This window comes from Lissotriton helveticus, chromosome 3_1 (genome assembly GCF_964261635.1).
Source record: "Lissotriton helveticus chromosome 3_1, aLisHel1.1, whole genome shotgun sequence".
NCBI lineage: Eukaryota > Metazoa > Chordata > Amphibia > Caudata > Salamandridae > Lissotriton > Lissotriton helveticus.
Genome location: NC_136061.1, coordinates 1,385,368,362 through 1,385,388,940, shown reverse-complemented (window position 1 = coordinate 1,385,388,940; position 20,579 = coordinate 1,385,368,362). Strand labels below are relative to the sequence as shown.

At 42.2% G+C, this 20,579-nt stretch overlaps 1 protein-coding gene across 2 annotated transcripts in view; it reads left to right on the top strand.

Annotated features, from left to right (window-relative positions):
- SLC49A4 (solute carrier family 49 member 4) overlaps window positions 1-20,579 on the top strand; it is a 670,368-nt gene that overhangs the window by 374,771 nt on the left and 275,018 nt on the right. For both annotated transcript variants that reach the window (XM_078682027.1, XM_078682029.1), the window contains exon 6: window positions 3,236-3,303. In XM_078682027.1, coding sequence (XP_078538153.1) covers window positions 3,236-3,303 — 68 coding nt within the window. The remainder of the gene's footprint in view (window positions 1-3,235; window positions 3,304-20,579) is intronic.

Below are 20,579 nucleotides of genomic sequence, written 5' to 3'. Positions count from 1 at the left end.
CTTGACGCATGCCAATGCAATGCTATAAATCTCCTAAATAATTAGATAATTATGGTGGTTTTTAGGGAGCAACACAATTAGGAGGGGAGCAGTCAATGGGAATGTGTTGCTGTATTACAGTTTGAACCAAGTCCCATATTCTGTCTCCTTCAACTTCAGGGATACCTTAGCATTAGACTGCTTGAGAGAATGATTTTATTTTTGAATTCCTAGTTTCAGGATTTTTGGAATGGGGAGACTTTTTGTAAGCTCCTTTTATTACTTATTTAATTTAAACAAATTACATGACTACTATTATAGTTAGTTTACAGCAAATTAAAACATTGTATATGTTAAATTAATTTAGTTATTTATACTACTGTAATTTTAAATTACGCTTCCCTAAATCCTAAAGCCCCCTTAGTACCTCGTATCCCTACCATTCCCTGAACACTACAAATCCTTGGTATCCATTACCGCTACCCTTCCACGTACCCTAATAACCCCTTCCTACCCCTTAATGCTACTTATCGTGGAGACCTAAGAAACACTTGCCCCATAAAGCTAGCCTTCCCTGAACCCAAAAAGCTCCTTACGATCCTTTAATGCTACCTTTTACTGATTCCTAAAAAATCCAAACTGCCTCTTAACACTACTATTAAAATTAGTATTAAGGAGTGGTGTTTTAAAGGGTTATGAGTAACCCTTTAAAGCACCACTCCTTAATACTAATATTCCCTGCACCCTAAAACTCCTTCCAACCCCTAATAATGTCCTTCTCTGAGCCGTGAAACCCCACACTACCCCATAATGCTACCCTTCCTGAAACCCTAAAAACACTGCATGTAACACTGCTCTTCCCTGAACCCTAAAACCTTACTAGCCAATAATGCTACCTATCCATGAACCCTAAAAAATCCTTTCTAACAATTAACCCTACAGACCTCAACACTATCCTTCCCTGAACCCTCAAACTCCTCACTGTTCCTTAATATTGCTCATCCTTGGATCCTAAAACCCCAACTATTCCTTAACACTTACTTCCTTAAACCCTAAATATTCCTTACTACCTCTTAACACTACGCTTTTCTGACCCTTAGAAATCCTTACTCCCCCTTATTGCTACTCTTCCACCAAACCTAAAAACCTTACTAACTGTTGATACTTCCCTTACATGATGCCTAAAACCCCTTGCTGCCCCTCAACGCTACTCATCCCTGTAATCTAAAAAACCCTTATCCCCTTACAGATACCCTTCCCTGAATCTAATAGCCCCTTGTTACCCTTTTCCACTACTCTTCTGTGAATCCTAACAACTCTTACTCTCCTTTAACCCTACATATCCCTGAACCCTAAAGACCGTTGCTACCCCTGAACGCCACCTTTCCCGGAACCTAAGGACCTCTTCTATCCTTTAAAGCTACTCTTCCCTGACCCCTGAAAACCCTTGAACACTACCCTTTCCAAACTCTTTACTCCAACTTTAATGCATCCCATCCCAGAGTCCTAAAAACCTCTTACTACCCTTCTCAGAAAACTAAAAAAAAACTTTCTGGCACTTAACAACCTTTCCTGAACCCTAAACACCCCTTACTACTCCTTACAGCTACCCGTCCCTAAACTCTAAAACCCCATACTACCTTTAAATGCTACTTTTCCCTGAATTTGAAAAACCTACTACCCTATAATGCTACCCATCAAAAAACCCTAAGAACCCCTTGCTTGCCTTAATACAAACCTTCCCTGAACCCTACAAATCCACACAACCCCTTCACGCTAACAAACCCTGCCTACTAAATCCCTTACTACACCTTCACACTGCAATTTGAACCCTAAACCCCCTTACTTCTGCCTAATGCTATCTTTCCCTGAACCCTAAAAGCTCCTTACCACCCCTTAACGATACCCTTCCCTAAACCCTACAAACTCCTTAGCACTACCATTCCTTGAACAATAAAAGCCCATTCGTACCTCTAAACGGTACCCACCCCTGAACCTCAAAAATCCTTAATATGCATTAACACTATCCTCCCCTGAACCCTAAAAAGTTCTTGCAACCCCTTAATACTACCCATCCCTGACAAATAAACATCCTGTATGATCGCCTAATGCTACCCTTCCCTGACCCTAAAATACTATTTTCAACAATATTCCCAAAACCGTACAAACACATTACTGCACATTACTGCACCCCTTCCCTGAGCCCTACAAACCCCTTACTATGCCTTAATGTTACCCATCCCTGAACCCTACAGAACCCTAACCACCCTTAACTCTACCCTTCCTTGAACCTTCAAAATCAATATGTACCACCTAATTGTATTCCCCCCTGAAAACAATGACTACCACTTAATGCAGCTACCATAGCTCTGTGAGGACTACATTCTGCTGTTTATGTACAGTGGAGCTATGCTGCATTGTTATTTGGGAGAAATAGAGTCAGTAACAGAACGTTGAAAGTAAGTTTAGCTGTTATACTGCAACTCCGTAATATCGTTACCATAAATAGTGCACATTTTGAAATAAAATGTGCAGGCATTGGGTCTGCCTTTAAATTCTCATTACAGATGTTTAATATTTTGATCCCCCTTTCCATTTTTTTTTAAACTTTATTTAAAGTTTTACACAATAACCTAATACCGGTGTTCAAACAATAGCAGCAAAAAGAATCATGTAGTCATAAAACATGGTGGTGCAGTTCTAGAAATCCGTCCAACCGCTAATCCCCCCCCCCCCCAATCCACAAGCATTGGCCAAGTATAACAGACATTTAGATCCCCCTTTTACATTAAAACAAAATAGCACGTATTGTCCCACTTGAGAAAACTTAACATAAAGGGCCTGAAACATGGAGGCAACATAGAGTTGACTTACACAATGGGCACATCACCATATACCTTCCCTAATGTGCTTGCCAGAGGCTTTAAGCAGTAGCATCTCACTAGTTGACGTACTAAAAATGGATGTGAAATGCTTTTGTCTTTGTAGCCCCTGTCTGCACCCAGCACATAAGGCAGGGAGGAAGATGATGATTTGCCAAAGATCTCGCCACCTTCATTTACATAAACTCGGAAGTGTATATATGAATACTGTCTGGGTCCATACTAATTTTCTAATCATTTAGCCGCGCATGTCCCCTCCTTAGAACATAACTTCATTTTCCGCACCTGTAAGCATATCACAAGCTGCAGTCACCCTACAAAAAATGCACCTCTTTTAATCATTAAAACTGTATTCATACTTTTTTTTTTACTAGGTGAATGCCGGCTGGATTGGATTTTGGTCGATAGTTGGAGGCTGCGTTGTCGGGATAGCTCTGGCAAGGTGAGAGAATTAAGTTTAACCTTTTAAGAATCGCTTTTGTTTTTTTTTATCTGCGGTGGCTTTTATTGCAAGTGATAAAAGCAACAGGAGAAATAAAAACTACTTCCTACGTTCTTTTTTTTTTTTTATAACTATACAGTGTACAATCCCTTTACTTTCAGAGAATTCCCGAAAGTTACTAGGCGTTCATTCATATTACAGTCAATATAGGCTAGTATTGTGTTTTTTAACCAACACACCTACACCACACCTATAACTTTTTACAGTACTTAATTTATAAACAAATAAAAACGTGCAGGGGTCCAGACGGGGCCCGTCACCACTGCTGCTGAATGTTGGGATTGATAGCCTTCTGTTTCACCAGCCTACACTTTCTGTACATCTCGCTCTTGCAATTTCTTCTTGATGTCTGGCTTTCTCCCTTGTGACTGTTTTCCCATCTTCGTCGTCCTCCTCGCCATTTTTTTTTACCTTTCTCTCACTTGTTGTGTGTTAAAGTCTGATGATTCAAAACAAGTCCCGGTCACCAAAAAATGAGTGCCCCTGCCCACTACCCGCAACCACCGGCACAATTTAAACACTGCCTTATTCTTATTCTTAAGGTTTTTGGGAGCCATAGCCTTCTTTAGCAGTAACGAAAATACCCTGCTGAATCAGCAATTCATGCAAATCTCAACCTTTATGGTAGATTAATTCACTTAATATATAGCTCAGTTTTAGACAGAAAAGTACCTAATGTCTTTATAACGACAGCAAAATTGATTTCAAACCATGCAGCGAGACCTGTATTTTACAGAATTCCGATCCTCGCTTTTCAGTAAATTAAGAAAAGCTAATGGTCTGGCTCTAAATACGTCTTTCCAATTCTGAATGTATACAGTCGAATAGTAGGTTATGCATTAAAAAGGGTGGTATTTGTCACTTTTGATGGGTAATGGCTCACTGTGGGCCTATTCAGCGTTTCTCCTCATGACTTGGAATCAGTGACGTGTTCGTCTCTAATCTGCTGTAAGTTGTTATTAGGAAAATTAGGTCATAATTCTTATCAAGTGGGACAAACTGATCTATTAAACTTACCCGGGCTACCAGTTTTCCATATTGTACTTAGTTCTAAACGTTACTAATTTGTAAAGCAGCGTTATTTTACCCACATTTTTGGGGAAACGAGTGTGCCAAAATCGAATGAATTTTGCCACTTATCCCTGAATTTTAGTATTTAACATAAATGTTGGTCCCTTGTTTGTTTTCTCTTTGACTGCGAAAAACGTATTTTTAATAATCAAATCAACGTATTTACCTGTCTGGGAAGCCTTATGTGTAAAATTGTGAAGTTCGCGTGAGAAGACGCCTATCTCTCGTGGTCTTAACCGCATGCGTGCGGAATTCCGCCCGTACGCTGGGAATCTGTAAAGTGCACTTTACATGACGAGCTGGGCTCGTCATGAGCGTGCGAGGAGGCTACCTCATGACGAGCCCAGCTCGTCATGAGCGTCGAAGGGGTTAAGTGCAGCCCCTGTGTACTTCCTGTGCCTTGACTGACTTCTGCATTTAGAAGTGGTTGCTTTAGAAGTAGCTGATAGATATTGGTTAGGGAAAATGTACAGACCATCCTAGGGAATGCGCTCTGCTGGTTACATACGCTGCCCATCCCAGCCCGCCCTATTTAAAACGGAGGCAGGATTGGACTGGTGAAACTGGGTGCATGGAAAACCCCCTGCAGGCTAAGCATCAGAATTCTTATTCTTAAACGAGAAGTGTTTGCTGAAGGGGAACGAAGACTGTAGAAGCTCAAACATGACTTAAGCACCATGATTTATACAATTCCACTAAAGTGAACCACTTACACTTTAAGCTCACACACTGAGCAGGCGTAACATCAAGCTAACACACAGTATTCACTGTGAACAGCATTCACTGTGAACAGCTACAAATATTTAGGTAGTCAACTTCAGTTGTTTTAGATAAGCTGTCCTAATTTAAGAAGAACCTTCTTGAGCAGCAGCAGATCAAATTCCAAATAGTTCTGCAACACATGAATCAGCTTCGGATGAGAAACTAAACCAGGAAACTATATTGCTTGCTTTGTATGTTGATCTGCATTTTGGAGAGCTTCCCGAGCAAGAGTGGAGCCAAGACTAAGGCCTGGTACTTTGAGGATAAGTGCCTCCCCAACTCCCTTTTACTTTGCCTACTAATGTAAGAGCACCACCGCTCACCTGGCAGAAAGTAAGGAAGCTAGAATGCTACTCAACTCTTCTCTCATTCACCCACAAGTCCACACTATTAATGGTGTAAACCACCATAATATTCTTCCACCGCTCTGAACTGATTACCTTGTGGAAATGATACTGTTTAGGGGCCCACCAGTGCAGGGGTTCACCCTTATCTGTCCACTGGTCCTTAAACCAACAAAATAGAGATTGGCACCGAAGCTGGACTATCAGATAACAAGTTTATTAATCACTCATGAGTTGGACTACATCAATACAACATCCTCGGACACTGTATGAAGTAGTACAAGGAATACAGAAATCAAGGGTCTTTTATACCCAGTTTGTTGCACAGGCAGCATGGAGATACAAATAGAAGTCAGAAGCATACACAGGACTAGCTATCGACTAAAATGGTCAGACAGATATTACTTGGTCAGCATAGTGGGAGGGGAGACAGAACTGCTTACATCAGTTGAAACAGCCTTACAGTTGCATTCTAAGAGATGTGTATTCTAGCAACTACAGGCCTTTCTGAGCTCTTACATTGCTCTGGCTTAGAATAGAAGGAATTAACTAAAGCTGATGACTCAAGCAGAATAGAAAGGCAGGCAACAGTAAAGACTGCAGAACCACTTGGCTTACAAAATGAATGCCACAACCAAAATGGCTTCAGCTTATTCTAATGGCAATTTCTGCGATTTCCACAACCTAATGGAACTTACAAAAGTTTAGTGGTAGCGCATTTAGCTGTAAGAGCTACAAAACCAGATTGGAAAAAAATGATGTTGCTCGCAGTCAGCCCAAAAGCCACTGAAGTTCAAGGTCCATTGCTTCATGCATCCTGTAAAGTGGGGCAGAGGGTCAGAAAACCCTCAAAATGTGCATCCCACCATGCATTGTCCTAGCATCTTGCGGTCAGCAACAACATATTTGATCAGTTAGCAAGATTTTGGTTGAAACATGGAGGCACATCCCTCCGAGTCCTGTGCACCAAGCTGTAAAATGTCTTTAAATAATTACTTGTGGAGGAATTGAACCACTTGTACCTATAGAAGGGTCAGCACAGTGATCTGTTCAAGCTTGGCTTTAACTCAGTGCCTCGCAGATCACAGGTTACAACTGGAGTATTGTTCTGATAGATCCTACCCATAGCCGAATGGACATTACATTCCTGCATACTTGTGATGGCACACAGTCTGCAGCAAGCAATCTGAGCGCTGTGAAGTGATTGGAAGGAGGCCTGTGCCACTTTATGAAACTACTAAATAAATACATGGAAACCGTTTCCCTGCAGACTTGCTGATAAATTTGTCAGTTGTTGACAATTTTGCGGTGTCGTATTAGAATTAGGGGGAGCTATACTGCTCAGTGATTAACAAAAGATAACGTGAAATAAAACCAGCTCATTACTTTTGACTGATAAGGTCAAAATCATATAACCTTTAAAGTTTCAAAACCTATGAGGTTAGAAGTGGCAAAAAGCCATTTACGTGATGGGTCCTAAGGCTTAGTGTTTCTGCATCATTCTGAAGCCCAGCACAAGCTTGGCCCTTAAAAATAGAGAGAAATACTGCACATGCTGAGGCACCTGGAAGCATAGATAGGTTCTTAGATATTTTAGAATTCAGATAGGAGAGGTGAACGGTTCCCTCTAATTCGTATGAGCCCATACTTACAAGGATGACTCCGACTCATGGGCGCCCAGTGGGAGGCTCCAATACTGTTAATTATGAAGCCTCCTTAGATACCCTATGACACAGTAACTACTTTCGGCACGAAACCCCGCTGCCCATCATGACCCCCGACTCTGCTGTGCTTTTATGAAAGCGCTGAAGACACACTTCTTCCTAAATCTCATGAATTTAATGAAGCAGTAACAGTCCACGTTAGCTCTCAGGGCCCAGCTAATTCCCCAGTCCCTCTATGACTGTATCTTTACCTTTGACCCTGCACAGCGCTGCAGTGCCTTTTGGCTAGGTCAGTATACAAATACTGCAAGCATACATACCCATATGATTTTCACTCCTGGATTGTGTATACCTTGTAAGAGTCGCTCCTTTCACGTCAGAATTTTCAGGTTGCAACATTGGAATGCACGACCTTGAGGACATTGCACCTCTGGTCATGTACCTAATGCCTCAAAGATACATCTGTGTTGTATGTAGACGCATTGCCCTATATAAAAACACACCTACCCATCTTTTCGCAACTGAACTATTTAAAGATACATTCTGATCGCAGAAGATTTCAAGACATAGTGCCACACAGGTTGTGTACCTCACCAAAGAGTTCCAAGTGGCTTTCACTTCTGTAACTCAGTTAATCCAGCTTGTGTATTCTAACTACAGGATTTTTCCTACGTAAATATTCTTCTGTCATTTTGACCATGTGACTATTGCACCTCAGAACCACGAAGGCCACAGTGAGGGATTATGTCTGATTTCTCACTCTTTGGATGTCATTTTAGAGGTATTTGAATGCCCATTCTGTGTTCAGAAAAGGATTTGAAATAAGTCCTAGGTAACGCTTCTACTCCCCTCCGTGACGCCCTTCCCTCGATGTATAGTTTTATCAGGAATGTGTTTCACTTTATCCGTGGATCTATAGGAGAAGAAAGACGTATCCAAGGGCTTCCTTACAAAAGAGAATGAGAGGCATAATCTTGCCATCAGAACCCGAGACACGCATGTCAAACTTGTGCTGTGTTTGTTCGGATTAGAAGTGTCCTCTAACAATATATTGAACTCCATAAATAACTGTGTGTTGATTTCAGCTCAGAGCCTATGGATGCATAGTACCAGTGAACTCAGTGTAAATATTGAACGTATTGGAGCATCTGTTCACTCTTATGTTACTCAAATTAACTTAGACAAACATACAATTTTAGTACGTGAAGCTGGACTGAGAACTAGGTTGTAGCAGTACTCCAGTAGCCATGGTGTCTGTAACAATTACCCGATTGACTTATATTTTATGTTATATCAAGAACATGCCTATGTGTTGCCATTCAAAACTTCCTGTTTGTTGCGGTGGTCAGTTCTTAAAGTGCATAGAATAATGTGTGCACTTCTAAATATGTTGATGTCTACGAATATAGACTGGAGAATCCTCTTACACATAGGAGTTGGTTCAGCAAAATTTCTTTGTATGGTTTCCGTAAAATATTATTCTTATTAAATTAATTTTCATACGCATTAAATTGGTGTAGTATAACAAATGGATATCCTGTTGTTAAAAACAGTGTTGTTGCATGTTTTCATTGCCTAAAAAAGTGTCTTCATCCCTTATCATAGCAATAACACTGCTTTCTTTCTTTTTTTAATGAGTTTATTGATTTTTCAAACACACCATACATGCATTGCAGTCGTATTGCAGTACTTCTGACAGATAAGGGCATAGTTGTAGATCACATCAAACATTTCTTATTGCAGGACAATCAATTCCATTTTGCACTTCCATCATGTAAGGCCCTGAGTTTGGTCTATACATGGTATCTCGATTAAGTCCTTGCTTGGGTTCACACTAGGTAAGCTGTAGCAGGCGCCATATAGCCTTAGTTCTGGAGGCTGCCAGCAGCTCCTCTGCGTATGTGTCTAATTTATCTCTACAGTATGTAACCATTGTTACACCTTGGGGGCTGCTTTTTCCCCCCCAGTTTATTGCCACCTATTATTTGGCTAGTAGTGTGGTATTGGACACCAGCTTACGATTCCATTGCTTTAGAGCTTTAACTAGCCCCAGGAGACCTATCTGTGGAGGACATTCTGGCTTCTTCATTTCTATGTCAGTCACAGCTTGCACTACCTGTGTCCAGAATCGGTATATTAATTTGCAGTTCCAGGCTAAGTGTAGAAAATCTGCAACCAGCTTTCTGCATCTGACATCCTGGGAACTGGCACATAGCCCATATTTATGTAATTGAAGTGGGGTATAATATATTTCCTGCAAATAGTTAAAGTGTTATTCTAAGGTTACAGTTGGCAAATGGCTTCCCAGTGAGTGCGCAACAAGCCACCCAGTCCTCCTGAGACATCGTCTATCTAGCACTGAATTCCATCTATCGAGGGCTGCAGCCGAGCCGTCCGGCACCTCCTGCAAGGAAGTGTTATATAATCTTGTTATGAGGCCTTTGCGTGAGCTACATGTTGGCATAGTCTGCAGTGCCCTTAACGTTACCAGCTCTTCCGGGAATCAGGGAGAAAGAGAACTCACAGCTGCCCGAAGCCTAAGATATATGAATACTGATCCTGGGGTGTGGGGTTGCGTAGAGGAGAAGGCTTCTAGCGTCAAGAATTTCCCCTCAGGGTATAGGTCTCCTAATGTTGTTACCCTCACCGGGGACTAGCTTCTAAACCTTGGGGAGCCACGAAGACTCTTGCCTGCTTCCTTGGGGGCCATTACCGGTCCGGAGTCGCTGCCCTACGCTGCTGTGTTTGCTCGCCCCCCGCCGCCGCACTTTCACATCCCTAGTGCGGCCGCTGAGTGGGGGAGAGCTCGAGGGGCTGAGACCACAATCCTCAGCAGCCCTTGCGACTGGAAGTCGCATACCGGGTCATCGCGCCAGGAGGCGCTTAAATATTTGCATCATTCCCGGTGGAGCGGGGACTAGCTTCTAAACCTTGGCGAGCCACGAAGACTCTTGCCTGCTTCCTTGGGGGCCATTACCGGTCCGAAGTCGCTGCCCTACGCTGCTGTGTTTGCTCGCCCCCCGCCGCCGCACTTTCACATCCCTAGTGCGGCCGCTGAGTCTGGGAGAGCTCGTGAGGCTGAGACCACAATCCCCAGCAGCCCTTGCGACCGAAAGTCGCATACCGGGTCATCGTGCCAGGAGGCGCTTAAATAATTGCATCATTCCCCGCATCGCGGGAGCATCCCGGGAGAAGCCCGGGACAAGGGCGGGACCGTTTATGACCGTTCGTGACTGTGCGAGACTGTACTGGGCCATATTATTAATGTCTTCTGGAGCGTATGTATAATCTGTGACACTTACTACACTAAATACTACTGTGCCTATGATAGAGGCTATGACTACACGTAATGATATAGTGCGAAAGGGAGGAGTTGGGGGTAGTGTCATGGGCACCCTAGACAATTTCATAATCAGAGCTGCTAGCGTCCTCGAGAAAGAAATTGCTTTAACAGAGAGGCGTCTGTCATTGGAACCGTTATACCACAGACGCTCATCCATGGGGGCCATAGCAAATTCCAGTACACCACATCAAGTTAGATCACAAGTGGGGGAAAATAACTTGGTTATTAATAAAGAGGCTTCTCCTATTCCTACGTTAAACACACCATTAGTACAGAGTAGTGAATCTGTTGAAGAACTGGCTGAGTCTAGTGACTCAAATGATGTTAGCACAGCTAGCAATAATACTTCACTCCCCAGGACCAGGTCCAAAACCAAAAATATCCCTATTCGTGGAGGGAAAACTAAAACACGCAAAGAAATCCTTATTAATAAGCCTACAGCACATAGGAAACGAAGGACGGACATGGCAAAAACCATAACTGAAAAAGGAGGAAGCAAGATTCAAGCGCCCAGGAGTACTAGTATAGCAGTACAGACTATAACTGCTACAGGTTATACCTCGCCAATAACTATCCATGAAATTAAAAAACCTGACATTATCATGGTAGAACATGAAAATCAGCCATCGGAAAATACAATATGTGCAGAGGGCTTCTTGTTAAAAAGGGAACAACTGGTCAAGTCACTTATGCTACCTCTCCTTGAAAGGGTAAAGGGAATAGGGGAGAAATTGGTAAAAATTGAGGAAGTGTCACGATTAAATAATGAGATGCTGATGAAGTATGCAGAACAATCACAGACTTTAAATACCACGACACCAGTAAATCCCCCTATAAATATGAATAGCTCAACAGCTATATCTGGTACAAGTACGTCTGCCAAACGTTCGCAACCGCCCGTAACATCTGGTACTGGGCATATGGTCTCAATAAATAAGCCCATATCAACATCAGGGGAAGAGAGAATGGAGATATCTAATGATGTTAAGACCAGGGAATTAGAAACTGGCAATAACCATGGGAATCTTGGGGATAAAGGGGTAGATGAAGGCCTGGGCAAGAATCAATTTGATAGAGTAAGACCAATGAATAAGCAGACACGTATTGACCTGCCGCCGGAATTATTCCCATACACTGTGGCCTTAATAGGGGTACCAGACTTAGAAGAGGGTAAGCCAGAAAGCTACTTTGAACTAAAAAATAAAGTTAGCCACTGGCTAAATAGGTACAGGCCGATTCCTCCATCTTTACACGGTGAAATTCTTCATGTCCGCAGACTAAGTTGGGTGGGGCAGAGACAAAAAGATCAAGAAGGGGACTGCATCGTAGTGAATTTTAGAGATAGGCGGGTGGTAAAACATATTTGTGGGTGGAGGGCGGGAAACACCAAGAGTAGGATACAAACAGTAGATCTGAGGTATTTTTATCCACCACCGCCCACAGCCCAACGTAATATGTATTTAGAAAGCGTACAGGGTAAGTGGTACAGGGATTTCTATAACAATTATTTTAAAGTCCCTATCTATAACCGCTTTGATATCCTCCATGTGCGGGAAGGTCTTGAGGGAGTAGACTGACGGTGCAAGGAAACACCCATTCCTATCACTCAGAATTCTTCAGTTTCACGCAGGGGTGTAGTGATTGTGGAAAATGGTGGAGAGGAATTGCCCCAGCAATAGTAACAAATGCTTTTGAAAATAAATTAGAATTTACTGCACTAAATATTGTACGGGATAGGCAGGAGGCCGAGAACCCCCTAGGGCAACCTGAGGTAGATAATGGAATATATAACCAGAGTGGCTCAGCTGAGGAACTGAACACACTAACCCTTGCGTCAAAAAGAGTCACCCTAAATAATCGCAACAGCGATTGCGATCTCAAAATACTTAGTTGGAATATTGCCGGTCTTGAAGCTAGATTAATGGATAAAGACTGGTTACACTTAATTTCCATGTACAACATAATAATGTTCCAAGAAACATGGGCGCTGCACGACCTGCATCTAGATGGGTTCCACTGCTTCAGTACAGTGGCCTCCATGTCACACTTTGGCCGGGCAGTGGGAGGTTTGTTTGTCGGGTTTAGTATAATGGCTGGGGGGAGTTTTAAGAATATAAATACCAATAACCCCAATTTACAAGTCATAGAATATAGGCGTCAAGTCTCTTTTTTCCTAATACATTTTTATAATAATGAATTTATTTCTACTCCAAATAAGAACTTTGTAGCACTTTCTAAATTTATTTTCAAACTAGAGGATAGTTGGGACAAAGGTGAAGACCTGGGGATTGTTTTGGGTTGGGACTTCAATGCCAAACTTCCAAAGGATACTTGGGACAGAGGAATAAGACGGGGGGACCCAGACAGGTGGAGGGGACTCGAACTGAGAGGCCTGCTCAATGAACATATTTTGAGTGATACAATGGACTTTGGCCGACAATCTTCTACTCAGCAGGCTCCTACACATAGAGGAAGAGTCAGCACCTCAACTATTGATTTTATCTTTGTTTCCCCCAGTTTGGTGGACCGCATATTGGTAACTGAGGTTGTGGCAACAGATTTTGGGGACCACAACCCAGTGACAGTCGTTTTACGATTAGCTCAACGGCCTGTCTACGGCACCATGCAGAGGGCGAGGTACATAAGTGTATCCACGGATAGATTGAGGCTGAAATAGAGAGATATTGACAAAGATGAGATCACAAATTATTTAGTAACTGAAGAGCAGACGTCAATCAATTTATGTTCAATTACAACAACCAGAGGCCATGAAGTTATTGTTTATTTTATGAAAATATGCTCTATGGTTAGAACCCTTTTATCAGTACAAGTACCTCAGGGTCCAAAAGATCCAAAGTGGTTTGACCATAATTGCTCTGAGGCAAATAGGAAATTGCGGAAGGCCCTTATAGAGACTCCTCAAATTAGGGCAAATGTCAGCGCGGCTAGGAAAGTCTATAAATTAGCACTAGATAAGCGGAGAGGTATAATTCTGGAAGAATGTTGGGAAACCCTGGCAGAAACTGCAGCAGGGAAACATGGTAACCTATTCTGGCCCGCGATAAAAAATCTCCGTAATATGGGCCAACAATTAACACCGGTAAGTTGCACTATTGCCAGTAGCGCATGGGAATCACATTTTTCCAAAATTTACGCCCCACCGTCAAATAGTTTGAATCACCATGCACCAGAACAGCTTGGTAATCTACAGATAACCCTGAGAGAAGTGGAAGTGGAAGTGGCAATCGCGCAGAGTCTTGGTAACAAGGCACCCGGACCCGACTGGTTGCCCATAGATCTTATTAAATGGAAACCTAACCTTTGGGCCCCAATCCTTGTGAATGTGTTTAACAGCCTACCTGAAGCACCGATGCCCGAAACTTGGGGAACTAGTATAATTGTCCCTATATATAAGAAGGGAGATAGGTCTGATCCTGTGAATTACAGACCGATCTTGTTATTAGATAACACTTTAAAGATTCTTGGCCGCGTTATTTATAATAGGATAGTTGTTTGGACAGCGGAAAGTGGCATTCTATCCCCTTGTCAATTAGGATTTAGAAGCAGGGTGGGTACAGTCGAACAATGTTTAAATCTTAAATTAATTATTGACAAATATAACATTGCTCGTTCTGTCCCTATTTATTTAGCGTTTATGGACCTGTCATCCGCCTTTGATTTAGTCAACAGGTCCAAGCTTTGGTCTATTTTACTGGATTACGGACTGGACCATACATTGGTCCACTTTTTAGCATTTTTACATACAGATCTAAAATCAAGAGTCAGGATAGGAATGGGAGGGGAATTAACCTGGCCAATCAAAATAGGAAGGGGAGTCAGGCAGGGGTGCGTTTTAGCACCCCTGCTTTTTATCATTAACATTAATGGCCTGAGTAACTATCTTGAAAATTCCACCCCAGATGTTCCTATAATAAACGGTAAATTGTTACCCGCTCTTCTTTACGCAGACGATGCGGTCCTATTGGGCCGCACACCTAATTCTTTGCGTATTTTAGTAAAAAGTTTTACAAAACATATGGATGATCTAGATTTGCGGGTTAATTTTAAAAAGTCTTTTATAATGTCATGTGGTCCAGGGAAAAGAAAATTGAACTCCATACAGGTAGGGTATGAAAGACTTATTGCTACACACATTTTTCCATATTTGAGGATGGCCTTTGCTGCGAATGGCTCGTGGACTGGGCACTTGGCCCAGTCCACGAGCAAATTCTCAAAGGCCATCAACTCAATTTTAAGCATCCCCAGAACGAAGGAATTGGGTGTTTGGGTGTATTAAAGCAGTTGTCAAGATTTTTAGACTACAATGTGTGCCCGTAGCCACCTACGGATCCGAAGTATGGGGCACTGGAAATAAAAAACATATACAGCAGGAAGAAAGCCGATTCTGTAGAAAGCTGTTGAGTGTTCCAATTTCTACTTCTAATTATATTTTGCACAAAGAACTAAATTTACACTTTGTATCAGATTATATTAGTACACGACCGGTGATATTTTGGCACTCAGTATGGAGGAACAATTTAGCCACTCTGACCCAAGAAATCATAACCGACTGTCTAAAATGTGAAAGGGGAATGGAGATTCCCTGGCTTTCGTTTGTTTACAAAAGCTTGTGCAGGATAGGAAAAGATGGTATCTTTACTAATCCAAGCAAAGCCAACATGGTGAATAAAAATGACCTGAAGAAAGCACTTTATGCACTTTACAAAACGGAGAGATTTAGGACCGAATCAGAGAAAACTACAGTTGCTAGGTACATAGATAAGGAACTATATAGATAACCTCTAGCACTGTATCTAACCCTACCAATGACACATTGGGAAAGATGCCTCCTGTTCCGACTGAGGGCAGGTTCCATCAGATTTTTGCTAAATGTCCCTTTGGGCTACCATTCAAGTTTAAGTAAAACAAATTGCCCCTGTGATGGGCTAAGTAACCAAAATGATTTACATTTTTTCTTTTCATGTAAATTTTATCTGATGTATACTAAATGGCTTTTAATTCCACTTTTTAAAAAATATAGACCAATAAATATGGAAGACTCTTATTAATGGAGAATGCTTAAGTCTCATTTTTTACTGTGCTTGATGTTCAATATTAATTTTATGGATTTTATGATAAACTGTGTAATTGCATATGTGCTTTTATGAATTCTTGGGAATTCGAATAAAGATTTTTGATGATGATGATGAATTTGCAGTCCCAGGCTAAGTGTAGAAAATCTGCAACCAGCTTTCTGCATCTGACATCCTGGGATCTAGCACAGAGCCCATATTTATGTAATTGAAGTGGGGTATAATATATTTGCTGCAAATAGTTAAAGTGTTATTCTAAGGTTACATTTGGCAAAGGGCTACCCAGTGAGTGTGCAACAAGCCACCCAGTCGTCCTGAGACATCGTCTATCTAGCACCGAATTCCATCTATCGAGGGCTGCAGCTGAGCCGTCCGGCACCTCCTGCAAGGAAGCGTTATATAATCTTGTTATGAGGCCTTTGCGTGAGCTACATGTTGGCATAGTCTGCAGTGCCCTTAACGTTACCAGCTCTTCCGGGAATCCAGGAGAAAGAGATCCCACAGCTGTCCGAAGCCTAAGATATATGAATACTGATCTTGGGGTGTGGGGTTGCGTAGAGGAGAAGGCTTCTAGTGTCAAGAATTTCCCCTCAGGGTATAGGTCTCCTAATGTTGTTACCCCCACCCTCAGTAGTATGACAAAAGTTTTAGGTTTGTGCGTGACAGAGATGTCCGGGTGATACTTCAAGGGCATTGCCGGTGCATACATCGGGATCTTACCTGCCTTCACACTCCACTTATTCCAGGCTTTCAAGAAATTGCTTATGGTGGTGATTTCCAGTCATGCTATCCCTGCTCGCTCATACGGTAGGATGGCCGTAAGAGGTATTGGGTGGATGTCATCATAATCTATCACTAGGTGAGGCAAATATTGTTGCTGGTGCAGTACTATTCGAACAGATGTACGATACACAAATGTCATATTGGGATAACTGTTGTAAACCGTGGATTAACATATGGTCTGTATTATTCGAGAAATGTGACTCATACTGATAAGATCAGACTGTGTGTGGTGCTTTACCCCATGATGTACTGTAATGCAACCTTCTAATAAAACTATGTTTAAAAAAAAAAAAAGGTGAGGCAAATATTGTATCGGAAAGTAACAATAATGTGCGAATTGCTCTTGTGCATAAAGTTAATATAGGTACATATATGAGGCCCCAATCCCATCCTGCTCATAGCGGTTTGTTAATGTAGTCTAGCTTCATCTAGATTGTTTTTCTGCCTAGGCCAAGGTTATCATGCAAGTTTTACTGGTCTTAAAAAACGAATTTGTCAGTAGGATAGGAATATTAACAAACATATACAAAAATCTGGGCAATATAACAATTGCCACTCAGTAACACTGCTTAAGACCTAGGTTAGTTATCAGCGCTGGAGATGTAATACACCTACCACCAAAAACATCTAGTACTTGCCTTCTAAGGACGCATACTTTTGATTTTTGTTCAACTTAGTGAGAGAAAGCAGAAGCAAGGAAAAGCAAAGTTGGTACTGTAGACCACTGCATTGATTCAACTAAGAGACATTTGGAACATACATTCCATTCTGTTTAAGTAAAAGCACACTTCTTTTTGAATTTTGCTTACACTCCGGTTTTGTCACACATGTTTTGTCCAATGCTAAATATTTTTTTAATTCTAAAGCAGACACCTCTGCTCTGCCAAGCTCTTGTTCGCCCACGTTCCCATATCTGGAGATCCAGAGCCGGATGTTACGCCTTTTCTTACCTGGCTCCTATAGCCTGTACCGACCTCCCTTTTAAACACATCCCTCCTAGAATTTTCAAAGAGACTGAAAATCTGACTTTTTGGTTAGGCCCCAGTTAGGGTTGCTCCCCTGTTCTTCGGCCAGGAAAGCCCCCCTCCAACCCTGGGTGATACAAGTGCATTACTTAAGATTTTAATGGATTTTCTATGCAATCTGGAAAACAAAGGTTCATATCCCATTGTGGATAATTTAGTTTTTTTGTCTTGTGAAATTACCACTATTAGAACTAGGCTTGTGGTTGGTAGTACAATCTTGTAACTAACCCTGGGCATAGTTCGCGAAGTAGCGCTACGCGAAGTGCACTTCGCACTACGCGAACTGCATAGTGCACTGTTTGCGAAGATTGCACAGTGCCGGATGCTTGTCCGCACTGTGCAATCATTGAAAACCACATCTTGCACAGTGCGAGCTGTCTTTTACTGCCGCTCGAGTAGATTTTTACTCGAGGTGCAGCTTTCTCAACGCGGACTGGTAGTTTCTTATCACGAGGAGTCGCGAGCATATGCGACCACTCGCAATGAGAAACCTGACCTTCCCGCATTGAGAAGCTCGCCGGGAGGTTTATTTTCCACGCTTGCGATCGGCAACTTGATGTTGCTTATCGCGAACGAGGAAAAAGTCTCGCCGGGATGTCATTTTGCTTGCTCGCAGTCGCCAACTTGACGTTGAGGACCGCGAGCAAGCAAAAAATTACCGTTGCACTACGCTACGCGTGTTTGCCCTGTGCTATGTGCAATTCGCGTAGTGTGAAGTAGCGCAAACTTCGCAAACTACGCGAGCGTAGCGTAGTACTTTGCCCAGGCTTACTTGTAACACACATAGACACCTGTGTGGGATATGGTGTTTTAGAACTTTACGTCCTGCTTTTACCATACTTGTGATCTCTTATTGGGGTAAGTAAATGTAGATAAAACAATATTAAATCTGGCCATTTGTTAATTAATTCCAAAACACAGATAATTTAAATTATTCTTGTAGAATAGTTGATTGAGCGAATGAAGCTGTGCAAGGATATGGGTTGGTTGACCGGTTCGTCGGCGCAATGTTTGATTTAAGGTTAGCTAAGCACTCCTTTTAATAAATATTGCCCCCGTCTTTGGTAACATCCAAATAAGGTAATACTGTTAGCTCACTGAATTACCAAGTATCTCCTCGTTGTCCTTTGACTTTCAGGGGGTAATTCGCTTAACAGATTGACCGCATTGGCGGTATTTGAACCCTTGTCCTTGGGGAGCCTGTGTCACCAGAAGCATAAGACTTTGCAGCCAAGCCATAGTTCCTTTGATTGGATTAACAGTTAAGACTTACTCTTGCATGGTGGTAGGGGTAGCTTTGTTAAGATGCACATGTATGTATCATTCACAATAAATCCATTGTACAATGTTATTGTTTTTGAAAAAATATAGGACTGTTATTCATATTAGCAATGTGCTCTGTAACGTTAAGAAGTTTTGTGACGTAACATTTTAACTGTGTTTAACTCTTATTGAACTCTGTTTCATTAGCTTCATCAAGAGCCTGCACACCAATGGCACAGATAAAATGTTACTAATATTAAAGTTGATCTAAGTGCCAGGTGGAGCTCCATGCAGAGAATGAAGGTGTCAGACAGGTATTTACTTAAGTCGACCATTGTACATGGTCCTCCGGTTTGCAGAAATAAGTATGGACCACAGGTCTCTTCAGGACGACTTGCATCAATTTTCGGGGACACATTTAGGCTGCCCACACCAGCTGGGGCTTGCAGCACTGGAGAGCTGCTGCATGAGTCAGGTCTTTGTTTTACACAGGTTGAGGATCACTCAATTTTGGTTGCTTCTGGGGCATGTATCGCACAGTGTTGTCATTGCATCTTGGGGAACTTCTGGCACCAATGGGTTTCAAGATCTCTGCTCAGGTTGTAGGACACAAGTTTCTCCGTTACCAAGTCGGTAGGAGATGAGGAGTGTGTCTGACTGCATTCTTTCACCAACTTTCACAGATGCCTGGTTCTTTTTTCTTATACAGAGATGCTCCGCTTCACAGTGTACAGGGAAATATTCCGGTCGGGCTAGGCAGCTGGCACTTATCTCCATTCTCTTTGTGCTTCAATCTTTGAAGATCTCACAGCAGCAATTATTTCTAGCTATTGTAATCAGTGAACAACGTTATGTTTAGAGTTTCTGAATTTGTTAATTGGAATTCTGAACAACCGTATGATTTAGAGATGTGTGAGATGTTTCTTTCTGGAGATTAAAAACTCTGGGGAAATAAGGGTTCATAATTTACTGGATGCATGTTTGCAAAATCAGTCCTTCCAATGTTTTGGCAAGGTTTTTTGTCTTTTTTTGTGTTAGGGTACAGACTGCTTTAGCGGTCTGCCAGAGTTAATGTCAATATACAGAGAAAAGTTTTGGGCAGCTCACTTTGACTATGGGCCTGTTTAAGTCAGCCTTTTTCAGTTGCTGGAAAAAATGACTAATTCACACCTTGGATAATGCTGGTGGAGTACTTCCATTTCACAAGCACGCCATTGGTCATTAATTGGGTTAGTCCACCCGTCTTTGAAGTGCTTTCATTGGTATTTGTGAGGCGCCTTATCATGAACCGCACCGGTTGGCAGGCACTTGTTGTGGAAAGTACGACTACCTACTGTTAATATTTATGCTTTGCTCAGGACAGAGCATGGCAGCAGCACTGCACACCCAATATGTACCATGCTCTACTCAGTCTAGCCATTTTGGAGAAAGGATTGACTGTCCTACTTGCCTTGTTGCTATATTTGTAAAGGACAGGCTAGGCGATGTAAAGGTAGTTGTCAGCAACCGTTGGTAGCCATTGCAGCCTCTGTATGTCCCAGCACGATGCTCAGGAGGCTGGGAGCAACAGGGTCCGCTCTCCTACTAAAAGTTGAGTGGGCGTGGTCAGAGACGATTCAGCTGCCACCTTAACATGGCTGTTTTGCAAAAACAAACATCCAACGCTATTGGCTTAAGTAGGTCATTCAGCTTTGGGTTCCTGCCCACTGCAGGAATAGAGCCTTCAAGACAACCCACCCATGATGACTTTGAGTGCCCTAGAGCTGTTCTTGGTGCCTGCAGCTGATTAAGAGGCATGTGTGGTGCATTGGTCTGCATACGGCTTCCCGTTCTATGCCCCAACAGCGCTGCCACCTCTACCCTAAAAA